Genomic DNA, 13,585 nt, shown 5'->3' with positions numbered 1-13,585 from the left:
TAGCAGACTTCATCTTAAGGGAAAACGTGCTTTCTTCTAGACAAGACATTTTCATGTGCCTTAGTTGTGCAGGAAGGGTGCTGAACAGATACAGATAAGAGAGGTCAAGACAAGAAAGAGTAAAGCTCCGCTGCATCTTAGGGTAAAATGGTTTACTTTGTTTCTGCTGTCATTGACTAGGTTGCCCCTGCAGCTCCGGAAGTAGTTCTATTGGGAGTAGGATGGGGAGAAGGCTGAACACAAGGGGAGACAGGAGTTGGACGTGAGTTTTCGGTAGGAGACAAAGTCCTGGCAATGTGGTATCAGCAAAAGGAAAGAGGCCATTGTGAGAGTCTCAGTGGTAGAAAATGGCCATTGAACCCTAGAAACAAGGAAGTCGCACATTACATTTGAAGTGAATTCCTATTCTGTGCTGTAGAAAACTTCCATTTTATTCAAACATTCAGTAAAGTGTGTTATACAGTATCCTTGAATTACAGGTTTCTTGGGGAGAATTGAAGAGAGCGAAGCTGGGCATAGTCGACCAGAAAGAGTTGGAGCCACCAGTAAGTAATGGAGAGGTAATCAAGAACTGCTCTGAGAACAGGAAAAGTGAAGGAATTTTACTCCCCAACCAAGTTGGAGAATCTCTGGAAACACTGAGGAAGGCGCTAGTTAGGAAGGAAGGAGCTTGGGTTATTTTACTTGAGTACTAAAAAAATTTACCCAGGAGGTTATCAACTTGGGGACATTTGCTTACACATATATATGTTTGCATGTGTACATAAATTGAATGCAAATACATTTTAATAAACCTTGTTATTCTTGATTTTTATTTTGTTCTTTATATTTTTGTTTTCCAAACTCTATACAGTGAATGTGCATTAACTGCACAGTATAAAGAAACAATGAATATTTAAAAAAACAGAAACATTATTACCCCAGATAATCACCTTTAAATTGTAGATCTCCTGATTGAGGGCAATATAGTTGTTGCTTATGTACAATTCAATCAGAGTGAAAGCTTTCTGTAAACCACTCAGTGAAGTGATTCTGTTGTTCTCAAGAGAAAGGGAGTGAAGATGAAGCATGTTATCAAACGTATGCTTTTCCAAACCAGTGAGAAGATTATTATTTATGCTGAGGCGGGTTAATTTAGTTAGCTTGGAAATACCTAGAAAAATAAGGAAATTCAAGATTCAGATGGCACTGAAAGGTTAATTTAAAAAATAAGTGGCTGGTCGTTTTACTGTTTCTCTTTTTCTAAGTTCAAGTAGCTTTACAGATTCTATAGGATTAATCACCAGTGTTTTTCCTTTTGTTTAAGAAGGCTATAATGTGTATAACGTCTCAGTTACTAAATTCCAATTTTGGATTTCTAAGCAGACTCTCTCCTCTTAGGCGTTAAGGGAAGGTACTATGTAGGAAATACTGAATTTTGCTTTCAAACATTCAAATGATATAATTAAGATTTTCACCATCACAATAACATAAAGCTCTACACAAAGCTCAGAATAATCACCAGCCCCCATTTGAAAACATGCAGGGTGTGGAACTAGAGTGCAACACTCTGGAAAGTATTCCTCATTGTGGCATCATTTGTATTACAAAGGACCATTTAGCCTAATTCTACCTTTGTGTGCTTAAAAGTACTCTAAGACAGAACTTTAGAAAATGCCACTTCTCAGCACAATCCAACCCCTACGTATGCTACGTACTGTAGGCACTTTATAGCTGTGGGTAGGCTGGTTCAGCTGAAAGATAAGAACTTTGGAGTCAGAGTTGGTTTCAAATGTATCACCACTAGATTTGGGACCACAGGGGAATTATGTAAATTATGTAACCTCTGAGCCTCATCCTTAGACATGGACATACTGAAATCTACTTCTAAGGGGTTATGGAATTAAAGGGAATGTCAGTTATAGCTTTTGGCAAATAATTGGTCCTCAATAAATTTTAGCCATGCTCCCCTTCCATACCGTCTTTAACAGGGGACTATGGAATGCTGAAGGGTAATTGATCTAGGGCAAGTTACAAACATATTGTTAACAGCCATTATGATAAAGTATACAAGTGTTTTTACATTGCACATGCTGTTTTTAAAAATATTTAATACTCGCTTTTGCATATGTACTTTTTGAAATAAAATTTTCTATTTTATGAAAAAGGTAGTACATACAGATGCTAAAAATAATCCAACAATTCAAAAGTGAAAATTAGTAAACAGAAACCTCACTTAAAATGGAGCCAGGAAGCCAGAAGAGGGAGCTCTTATGCCCTTACTACAATTGCAGAGCCCAACGGGAAGAAGAAAGACTTCCTCTTCTGGCTCAGCAGCAGCTCAGCCAATGAGAGACTGTCACAGCTCAGCCAACTAAAAGCCACTAGACTTGGAACTCCCAGTCCCTTCCAATGGACTCTTTGCTTGCAATAGCCTTCCCAACTTCCACTTCCTTCTGTAAAAGAGTTTCTCTTCCCTTGTTGCAGGGGATTTGCATGTGGCTCACCATGGCTGCAGACCCAGAACCGCGATTCTTTGCTGCCTGAGTAAACCCATTTTTGCTGGAGAAATAACTGGCTGTCTATTTCTTTAAGGTCAACAAAAGTGAATACAGTATAAATTAAGTCTTTTTCCCAGCCACAATTTTCAGTTCTTACTTTCTCTCCTTGACAAGACAACCCTGTTACCAAAATGCACAGCCTGAAATATTCTATACCCAGATAGGTATGTATGTTCGTGTGTGTGCGCATACTCAGACATTGGTAAAGCTACTTAAATGTACTTGTATGTGGATCCATGGAAAATGTTGTGTAGTACATTTGAGTTTGAACCTTTAGGAAATAAAATTTCGTTTTTGTTAAAGTCTTCAAATTTCCAAATATAACGTTCATTCTATATTTTGAAAAATGAACTGGGATACTTTATCTTTTTCAAAAGCACACCTCATTCATTCATTTATTCAACTCCACAGACATTAATTAATGTTCGGTTTGTAATATGCTAGGTTTGGTAATAGATGGTAAACTCTGGCACAGAGGAGAGGAGAGGAAAGGTGGAGGAGGTGAAAGTCAGCTAGCTGGGCCCATTATGTATAGTAGCTCGTCACAGATCCCACTAACAGGTGTTTAGAATACTCTGCCCCAAATCTTCTTGGAACTTCTCTAGAGATCTTGCACTTCAGAAATTCTATCCTGTGTCACTCATTTTTTGCTCTTGTTAATTAGACATTCATATTTTAAAGACTTTCGAATCCTCAAATACTTTACCTTCTAGCTTTGAGATGCAGTTTCCATCTAATGTGAGCTCTTCCAAGTTAACACAGGATTCCAGGCCTTCTATTTTAGTGAGATTATTGTTGCTGAATGATGCCCACTTCAAATTTTCTAATTTTTCTAAGTTTGTGATTTCAAAGAGATGTTGCCCATCTAAATTTAAGGCAGTTATCTGTAGAATAATTCACATTATATGTTACTTCTGAATCTCATCAATAAATTTGATGTTATGAGATAAAAACGCTAATGAAACAATTCAAATGTGGTAAGTAACATCAAAGGAATTCCTTCAGGAACTAAAGATCTTGTGAAGCTCTTAGTTTACAAAAAAGTAAAACTTGACAAGATTATAACTCCAAGAGGGACTTATATGGTATTATGGACACTGAGCTGTGCCAGTCAGATTCCCACTGTAGTGGGAGGATTGGCCCAGCTGCTGGGAGCGCTGTCGGCAGAAGGCCTTTCCTGTCAGCCCCTTCAGGGACGGCCTCAGCTGCAGGGAGCCGCCCTGCCCGAGGTCACACTCCTTCCCAGGCTGGCCCACATCCAATGATGGAGGGATACAAAGGCCTGGCCATCTCAGCCAAACTTGGGACAAATTTAAAGGGCCATTCTAATTCCATAACTCCCCGTGGGGTCAGCCAAGGCTGTCACCGGGCCTGCATCACAGCTAAATATCTGTATATATCCCATAATAAAAACAATGCCACTAATACCTTCCATTTTCAAGGGTCAGTTTCTCTTAATCCAGTTTCTATTTTTGGCAAGAGGTATAAGGGTGCTTTATGCAGCAAGAAGCTGCTGGTGCTCCTGCCCTTTCCCTTCCCTTGGCTGAATTCAGACCAGTTCCCCCAGTCCTTTGCTAGGATTCTTGATCCCTTTTACCTGTCACCCAAATTTTTGGCTTGATCTCTGCCTCTGAACTTTAAAGTTTGCTTGCTTCTTTTGGTTTTTTTTAAGATTTTTATTTTTTCCTTTTTCTCCCCAAGGCCCCCAGTACATAGTTGTATATTCTTTGTTGCAGGTCCTTCTAGTTGTGGCATGTGGGATGGTGCCTCAGCGTGGTTTGATGAACAGCGCCATGTCTGCACCCAGGATTCGAACCAACGAAACACTGGGCCGCCTGCAGCGGAGCGCGGGAACTTAACCACTGGGCCACGGGGCCAGCCCCTTGCTTGCTTCTTTTGCCATATTATCAGAATCTACCCTTTGGTTTTATAGTGTACGTTTATCCTAAATCTCCAATTCTATGGTGACCGCTGTCCAGTCCCCACCGCCATGGCCATGACAGAACAATTCACCACTTGACCTTATTTAATTTTAATTCGGCTCTTCCGATTTTCTGCCCCTTACCTCTCTGTAAGGTAAGGCCCTCTTTATGATACACAGACCAAAGCTGACTAAAAATCAATTGAAATGAAACTTTTGTATTAGATTTAATAGAATTAGCCTTTACCTTCAAGTACCAGTTTCCACTCAGACGTGAATGTGGTCCTAACTTTGAACTCTGTGTCAGAATTTTGGCAGAAGGCCATATACTGAGTATTCGTGGTCTCTCCTCTTTAGTACTAGAATGCTGTAAGAGAGATAACTAATAAAACAAAAAAGACATGATGAATAAAGGAAATAGCATATAGTAGGTTCATTTATATACAGTTAAAAGTATTGTTTCCTATGTGAGTGGCCCAATGAATAATGTTAAAATATGACATTTTCTTTGCCTTAAAATGTTTTCAATATCTAGATATATTTTGTTGTATATTTCACTTTTTTCTGTTTTAACAGATAATTAATCATTACAAAATAGTATTTTAAAATTGTGAAAGGATTACTGTAATACAAACACTCATTTAATCCACCCACGAAGCCAGTTTAAGAGCTAGAATATTGCCACTACCCTACAAGCTCCCTGTGTGCCTGGTCCTAATCCTCTTCCTCTCCTTCCCCTCAGAAGTCAGCTCTCATCTCAAGTGACTCAATCGATCCCCTGAGAAGCAATCGCTGATCTCAAATTTCGTGCCTACCATTCACTCACTTTCTTTATAGACCTGTGTTTGTGTCCACAGACAATATATCATTTAGTCTTGCACACATCTGAACTTTATGTAAACTGAAATAATATGTATGTATTCTTCTAGGACTTGCTGTTTTGCTTCGCATTATGTTCATGAGATTCATCTGTGCTGCTGCATGTAGCTGTATCTCATTCACACGCCATTGCTATGTAGTATTTCCTTATCAATTCTCCTGTCGATGAACACTGGGGCTTATTTCAGTTTTTTGCTATTATAAACAATTGCTGTCATGAATATTCTTGTGTGTGACTCCTGGTGCACACATGCAAGAGTTTGTTTAGAGTGTATACAACCTGCTGGGTTGTAGGGTATGTATATATTCAGCTTTACTAGATGATGCCAAATTGTTTTCCAAAGTGGTTGTACCAATTGTAAGCTTTACTTCAAATGTTTGCTAAAACTTGATACCGTCAGGCTTTAAAATGTTTGCTAATTGGTGGCTGTAAACTGGTAGATCATTGCATTTTAATGTTCATTTTCTTGAATACTCATAAAGGGGAGCATCTTTTCCTGTTATTTGGCTGTTCTGATTTCCTCTCCAGTGAAGTGTCTATTGAAATCTTTTGCCCATTTTTCTGTTTGATTGGTTGTCTTTTTCCTGATAAGTTCTGGATATATACAGAATATCTGTTGTCAGTTAGATGTGCTGCAAATTTCCTTTCCTGGAACGCAGCTTGTCTTTTCACTTTCTTTATGGTGAGCCCTTTGAGGAAGAGATGTATTAATTTTAAAGTAGACAAACCAATCTGTTATAGTTTATGCTCTTTGTTTCTTTCATAATAAATTCTTCCCTAATTCAAGGTCATAATGATAATCTCTGATCTTTTCTTCTAAAATAGTTTTTGTTTTGACTTTTACAGTGAAGTCCTTAATGCACTTGTCCCAGTGCCTTTGCCCAGCCTCCCTGATCTGTAAAGGCAGCTGATAGTTATCAAGTTTCCATGTATGTGTGGGTCTATATTGAGTATTTATGTTTTGTTATATTGGTCTATTTAACTCTGTGCCAATTCCACATTGTCTCAAAGGATTTTCGTAAGTCTTGATTCCTGGGAGGGTAGATCCCCAACTCTCCTTCAGGTGTTAATTGTATTTTTATCAACAAAAAAATTTCTTTCCTTCAGCCTGAATAGATCCAAAATTAAACATTACATTGTTTAAGGATTTAATATTCAAATACCCCACAAAAAGGAAATAGCTAGGTAACTAAAGTGGAGATATTTAGGATGTTGAAGGTACTTTGGCCAAAGTATAGTATTTTAAATCTGGATAATGCAGGTATTTCTCCTCCCCCAAGTCAGTAGATTTTGTTTTTTTCAGCCAGACACGTGTAATAGCAATACTAGATAGATAATTCACTAAATGCTTTCTCAACGCCTCTAGGCTTACCCTATCCACAGAAAGTTGCTTATTTTCATGTAGGCTCTAGAAAGGACTCTGAAGAGTTCAGGCAAGATCAGGAAAAACCAGTTACCCTAGAGGTGTTTTTGGGGTAGTGTGCAGGGGTGGGAATGCACACATCCAGTTGGCATTTAAAGGGGATACATTTAAACAGGAAAAAACATTCAAGCGATATGATTGTTATATATTAATTGCTTTTTTATTAGCATGCTAAGAGAGAATACAAAATCTTAATAACAAAACAAGAGTATGGACAATATTATTTGTATATTCAAAGCAGCACAAAAAGTATTAAACAGTAAAATCCAACCTGAGTAATCTTTGTTCCAGTAATAAATTTCATGGCTGCTGTTGCTTCTTCTTCAGAAATGAGGAGTCCATCTAAATGAGTGAGAGTCCTTAATCTGCCAATAACACTCAGCCTTAATGTGGCTGGCTTGGGAAAAATAACAAAAAGTTAATTTTTATAAAATACTACACACATTACGGCATGGAAAGGAGTGCTTTTTCATTCTGTCCCATATAATTCAAATTATGCATCTCCTACTTTATTATATATATCTAAAAATAAAAGCTTAACTTAATTCTTTAAATAATAGTTGAAATTAAATTATATTTAAGAACTAATCTGTTTTGTTTGAAGGTGGATGTTTCTGCTCGTATGAAGGGGGAAATCTCGTAAGCTGTTGAGAAATGACTGGTGAAAAGTGTTCAGAGGACAACGGCAGAGCCTTCTGTTTGTCTACATCAGCTGTTCTAGTCAGCCCATGTGATTCAGGATGGGGCTTTGGCCCTGACATCTAATTTGGCAACAGGGAGACAGCTGTACCGTGATCATTCAGGAAGTCTGCTTTGGCAAAAGAAAAATATCCTTCAATTTTACCGTGCAAAAAAGAAGAAATACAACAATATAAACATAGTAATATGGCCAGCTTTATAGAACCAATCATGCTTAAGTCCCTTTTTAAAATGTTGAACACAGTCTGGGGCTGGCCCGGTGGTATAGTGGTTAAGTTCATGCACTCTGTTTTGTCAGCCTGGGGTTTGCTGGTTTGGATCTTGGGTGTGGACCTATGCACCGCTCATCAGGCCATGCTGTGGCAGGCATCTCACATATAAAGTAGAGGAAGATGGGCAGAGATGTTAGCTCAGGGCCAATCCTCCTCAGCAAAAAGAGGATGATTGGCAGCAGATGTCAGCTCAGGGGTTATCTTCCTCAAAAAAAAAGTTGAATGTAGTCTTATGTACATTTTTGAAAGGCAAGGAAAGGAGGATTCTTGAAATTATAAACTTGGGGCTTATTTTAAATACTTGGAGATACCCTTAAATATAATCATCAAATACTGACATTTCTTAGCATGAATTTACATATTTTTGTGATGAGAGAAAAAGTGTTCAATCAAATTTCCTTTAATAACAGAACATAAGACTTTATAGTTCAGGTTTATCAGGGGAGGTGACAAATTTGTTCCCCCTTTACTGGCGTGTTTCTCTCACTGTGTTCTATTATTCCTGTTCCTACGCTTCACTCCGTTAGGGTTCCAGCACACTGAGCTACATAAACTCTCCAAAGGTTTGCATGGCAGTGACATCTAACAGCGTTAAAGCCATAACACTCTCAAACTGTTCGAGGTTACAAAAAAAATCTGATAGGAAATAACAGCCTTTTTTATAGTAATGTTTGACTCATATGATCACTACACTAAATTCAACTTATGAAATACTTAAAGGAATTCTAGTAAAACAAAGATAGTTTGCCTATTTCTGGCTACTATTCAATAGTAGTGAAAATGGCTTTGAAATAAAATTGAATGCCTACTTTTTTAATAAACATGTCTGTTGCATACCTTTTGCCATGGATTATGTCGAATATCAAGAGTGAGAAGGCTCGTGGTGTGTTTGCATAACATATTTATTTCATCGCCAGATTTTTTCAGTTGATTCCAGCTCAAGTCTAAGTGCTTCAGTTTCATCAGTCCTCTAAACCCCTCCAGGGTTATCACATGGTTATGGCTTGCATCCAAATATTCAAGGTTATACTGCAACGCAGACAAACAGAAGTGGTGCTGAATGGATCATGGTTGGTATTTACATAGTTCTTTTCTCTGTGATTCTCTAGGTACTTTACACACTTTTTGGCAATCCTCAAAGAAAACCTAAACAGTAAGTATACTGCAATAACGGTATCAATGTGTGTATTCTCCTAAAGAGTTACAGGTATTTTATTTTAGTCATTCTCTCTTAATTCTCACTTCACTCTTGTAACATAGAGTGGCAGTGTTTGTTTTCATAGAAGAGAAGGCAAAGAGAAACTGGCAAGATAATTTGTCCCCAACAAACAAGGAATTACACTTATTAATATCTAGGCTTCTGGTTTATACCCTTGAACCCATAGCCTGGTTAAAAAAAGTCCATCTTCAGAGGTAGAAACTAAACTTATTCTATACTTTTCTTTTATAAAAGTGTATTATTTTTAATAATAATTTTTAAAAATCATTAAAATAACACTTTTATTGGAAATTTGAAAAATATAGTAAATAAATAAAAATTTTAAAAATAGAAAGCTTATATAATGTTACTGCTCAGAAAAAAACACTGAAGACGTTTTTTATTATATGCACATATATTTCTTCTTATGTAAAACAGAGCATATTATATAGAATTTTGTATCCTTTTAACATATTCACACACCCTTAAATATTCTTCAAAATGATTTTGCATGATTGCATAATATTCTAATAAGTGAATTATTGAGATTGTCTTAAACATTTTATTAGAGACATTTACCTTGCTTCTAATTATTGGTAACGTTTCAACAAACATCCATGAATGCAATATTTTAATTGAGACTGAATTTTTTCAGAACAGTTTTTTAGAAATGGGATTACTGGTTTTAAAGAATTCTGTATTGTTAAGACTCTTGATAAATACTGCCAAACAGTTTTCAAGAAGTTTGTACCAATTTTTTCTTCCAACAGTAGAATTTGAGAATGTTCATTTCCTTAAATGCCCACCAATACCCATACCTTATTTTAATTTACATTGTTTGTTACCAGTGAAGTTGAGTATCTTTCCATGTGTTTACAGTAGCTATCTATAAATTTCTTTTTTTGTTTATTGTATTTCTTGTCTTTGGAGATTTATCTAGTCAGATTGTCATCTACTTATTTGTAAGAAGTCGTTAAGACTTTAATTTGTTACTTCTATTTGTTGCAAATAAAATTTTCTTTTAAGGTGTATACTACTCAGACCCAGAACAAGGAGGAGATAAAGAGAACGTTAAGCAGATATTTTGCAACATATTTTTTACAATAAAAATTAATATTACTATAGGTTAAAAATGAACTTTATTTCTTTACAACTTAATTCAAACAACTGTTCGAGTTCAGCAAAGAGTTAGTGACTGCTTGAAAATGCATAGTTCCTATTGTTGGAAGAGCACCCGTTATAGAGGTTCAGGTTTCACATGTTGAATGTACAGAGTATTTAAATCTAAACAAATTTCTGAAAACCAAATAGTGTTACTGACTTTTTATTCTCCTAAGTAAGCATAGTAAAACAGAACAAAAGCTGTCATTTACTATCATAATTTCTTGAACAAAAGGATATTTGGCAGAAAAAAAGTATGAAGGATATAATCTTAGAACAATCTTTTAAATGAAATTAATTTAACTTTATAAAAATTTACTACATGGCCCATCTCTTCCAAATTTTCATCATAGATTGGTGAAAACTCGCCCCAAATTCTGGCACTTGCCTGCAGGCTAACATTTGGGAACCAAACATCACAAAAAGATAACTGTCTTCTTTCCTTGAAAACAGGGCTGGGATCTTCATTTTTGCATTCTCAGGGTATAAAACAGACTTCATGAACTCAGGAAACATCCATGGGATGGTATTTTCAGTTTTGCAGCAGAGTTTTCTGTTTTAATATTTCTTGTACTTCAGTTTAAGAAAAAGTTACTGTACAGCCCAACTTGCAAAGATCAAAATCCTCAATCTCTCTTTTAAATATCCTTAGGGATAACGGTTCATTCTCTAAATGTAGACTAGCTGTCTCTAGACATCTGGAACGCGTTAAAAAGAAATTCCTCATTCAAAAAGATAAGACAGAAGTATCGTTTCAATAAAAAATTAGGGATGCAGGGACCGGCCCAGTGGTGTAGTGGTCAGGTTCGTATGCTCCACTTCAGAGGCCCGGGATTTCATGGGTTCGGATCCCAGGTGTGGACCTACACACTGCTTATCAAATCACGCTGTGGTGGTATCCCACATATAAAATAGAGGAAGATTGGCACAGATGTTAGCTCAGGGACAATCTTCCTTACCAAAAAAACAAAAGTACTATATCTTTTAAGTCTCTGTTAATTTATAGGTTTCCCTTCTATGCCCTTCCACTCTCCATAGTTTATCTACAGAATTACTTGGAGCTTCCTACCCAAAGAGTTTCCCACAGTCTAGACCCTCCCGATTTGCTTACTTATGCTATAACTCTACGTGCCTTCCATCCTCCATATTTTCTACAATTTGGCAACTGGATGCAGAGATTGGATCAGACTCAGGTTCTATTCCTCTGGCAAGACTATAGGAGACTCATAATGTCTGGTTGTCTCACTTTTCTGATGCCACCAGCCATTATTAATGTCTATATCCATTAACTCATTGGGGATCTAAAATGGCAATATTCTTATTCCATCATTTCCTTTTCGTTTATTAGTTGGAATACTTTTACATAGAGACATTTTCTCTTATCTGTTATTTGGTTACCCAGTGGTACCATTCATACAGGAAATGCAGAACAGATGCTTGATTATTTGCCTTTAGTTACCAATTTTCAAGATAATGAATTGCTTCCCTATGATTTACCAAAGATGAGAAACTCTTTTTTGTTTTAATATCATTAGGAATGCTGGGATGTAAGCATATTTGATGAGATTCAACCTATTACAATTATCATCACAATGGAACTTCAAACTGTCTCATCTTTAGCCAGTGGGAGCATCTTAAAGTTAGCTCCTTTGCCATGACCGTAGTGGTCTTTGATAGCTTCTTTGCCACCTGGTATGAAAGAGGTTCAAAACACATTTTACATATTTCCTGTTGCAGACATGGGATCAGCCATTTCCTCAAGAAGCCCTGGTTTGTTTTAGAGAGAAGTGGTATTTCAGGACCACAGTCTGGGTTGGTCATTATTCCTAAGTCTTTTCATTGGACAGAAATTGTTGCAGGGGAAGTGTGTGTGTGTGTTTGTGTGTGTGTGTGTGACTATATATGTATGTATAATTAAAACTAACCTCATGAATTAATATTGATACTTCCAATTTGGTTCAAGGCTGAAAATCGTTTAGTTTAACCTCTTCTCTGTTACTTACATCTATATCTTTTTTTCCTCCCACACAAAGAATTCTGATTCTCAAAGATACAAGGTGATAGAAATAGAATATTTAATAGTTAACTCATTTGTTTTATCCCTTATTATATGCAATAGTCTCAGAAAAACAGCACTAATACTCTCATAAATATATTACTGGAAGGATTAAAAAAAATTTTGGTATATGTTTTTTCCATTATTTCTTATTTAAAAAAATAATTAAAATTATCATACTATGTCTACATTGTCAGAGCATGGAGCCTTACACTCTGTACACGCTCCATGTCAATTCATTTGAAACTGTATGTTTAATTCTGATCACTAGTCCTTAGGTTGGTATCTCTCTAAACATTTTGATTGTCTAAAAAATATTCCAGGGGCCAACCCCGTGGCTGAGTGGTTAAGTTCACGTGCTCCGCTTTGGAGGCCCAGGAATTCGCCGGTTCGAATCCTGGGCATGGACATGGCACCACTCATCAGGCCATGTTGAGGTGGCGTCCCACATGCCACAACTAGAAGGACCCACAACGAAAATATACAACTATGTACAGGGGGTCTTTGGGAGAAAAAGGAAAAAATAAAATCTTTAAAAAATATTCCATTATAGATTCTTCAGAAAGGGATTATGGGAACAATATTCTATCAGTTACTGCATGTTGATAACAGTCTATCTCTATCCTTTATACTTTCAAGGAAGCTTTACTAGATAGAAAATTCTTGGCTCACAGTTTCTCTTCTTGGACAGCCATTTTCTTCTGGCATAAAGTGTCACTGTAGTAAAGTCCAATTAGATTGTCATAAATTTTTTTCCTTTTTAGTCACATGATTTTTTCTTCGAGATGGCCAAGAACTTTTTTAGTTTCTTTAAATTTTAGCAGTTTTACTAGAATATGTCTTGGCATTTGTTGTTCTGGGTCTATATTTCAGATTCACAGTAAGCTCTTCCAATATGTAGATTAAAATCACTTTTTCTTTCTTTTGAATTGGAAGTTTTCATGAATTTTTCTGTTTTCTTGCTTTGGTTTTCTTCTTCAGGGGTTTCCATTATTCATATGTTGAATCTTTATCTATCTTCACTATGTATCCTTTCTCTTGAGTCCTTTTTTTGGTGCGGAAGACTGGCCCTAGGCTAACATCTATTGTCAATCTTCCTCTTTTTGCTTGAGGAAGATTGTCACTAAGCTAACACCTGTGCCCATCTTCCTCTATTTTGCATGTGGGATGCTGCCACAGCATGGCTTGATGAACGGTGTGTAGGTCCATACCCGGGATCTGAACCCATGAACCCTGGGCTGCCAAAGCAGAGTGTGCAAACTTCACCACCACTCCATCGGGCTGGCCCATCTCGAGTCCTTTTCATCTCTTAATTTACATTTGATTTTTAAATTTTTCCTCCTTTTCACTTTCTATTTCTCTTAAAGTATTATCTGTTGTGTTTACTTGCTTTCATGTTTGTTTTAGTCTTAATTTCTGAAATGATTTTATTGTT

The 13,585-nt window shown here is 36.7% G+C and overlaps 1 protein-coding gene across 5 annotated transcripts in view; it reads right to left on the bottom strand.

Annotated features, from left to right (window-relative positions):
* Positions 1-13,585, bottom strand: part of LRRC9 (leucine rich repeat containing 9) — a 115,044-nt gene that overhangs the window by 37,968 nt on the left and 63,491 nt on the right. For all 5 annotated transcript variants that reach the window (XR_006530143.2, XM_044773679.2, XM_070513710.1 and 2 more), the window contains 5 exons: positions 8,573-8,764; positions 7,036-7,161; positions 4,709-4,843; positions 3,247-3,424; positions 933-1,153 (listed from right to left, as the gene is read on the bottom strand). Coding sequence is in view for 4 of the 5 variants with exons in the window: in XM_044773679.2 (XP_044629614.2) it covers positions 933-1,153; positions 3,247-3,424; positions 4,709-4,843; positions 7,036-7,161; positions 8,573-8,764 (852 nt within the window). In the remaining variant the exon portion in view is untranslated. The remainder of the gene's footprint in view (positions 1-932; positions 1,154-3,246; positions 3,425-4,708; positions 4,844-7,035; positions 7,162-8,572; positions 8,765-13,585) is intronic.

The sequence above is a fragment of the Equus asinus genome, chromosome 7, assembly GCF_041296235.1.
Source record: "Equus asinus isolate D_3611 breed Donkey chromosome 7, EquAss-T2T_v2, whole genome shotgun sequence".
In the NCBI taxonomy this organism is placed as follows: Eukaryota; Metazoa; Chordata; class Mammalia; order Perissodactyla; family Equidae; genus Equus; species Equus asinus.
This window is presented reverse-complemented; position numbering and strand designations above follow the sequence as displayed.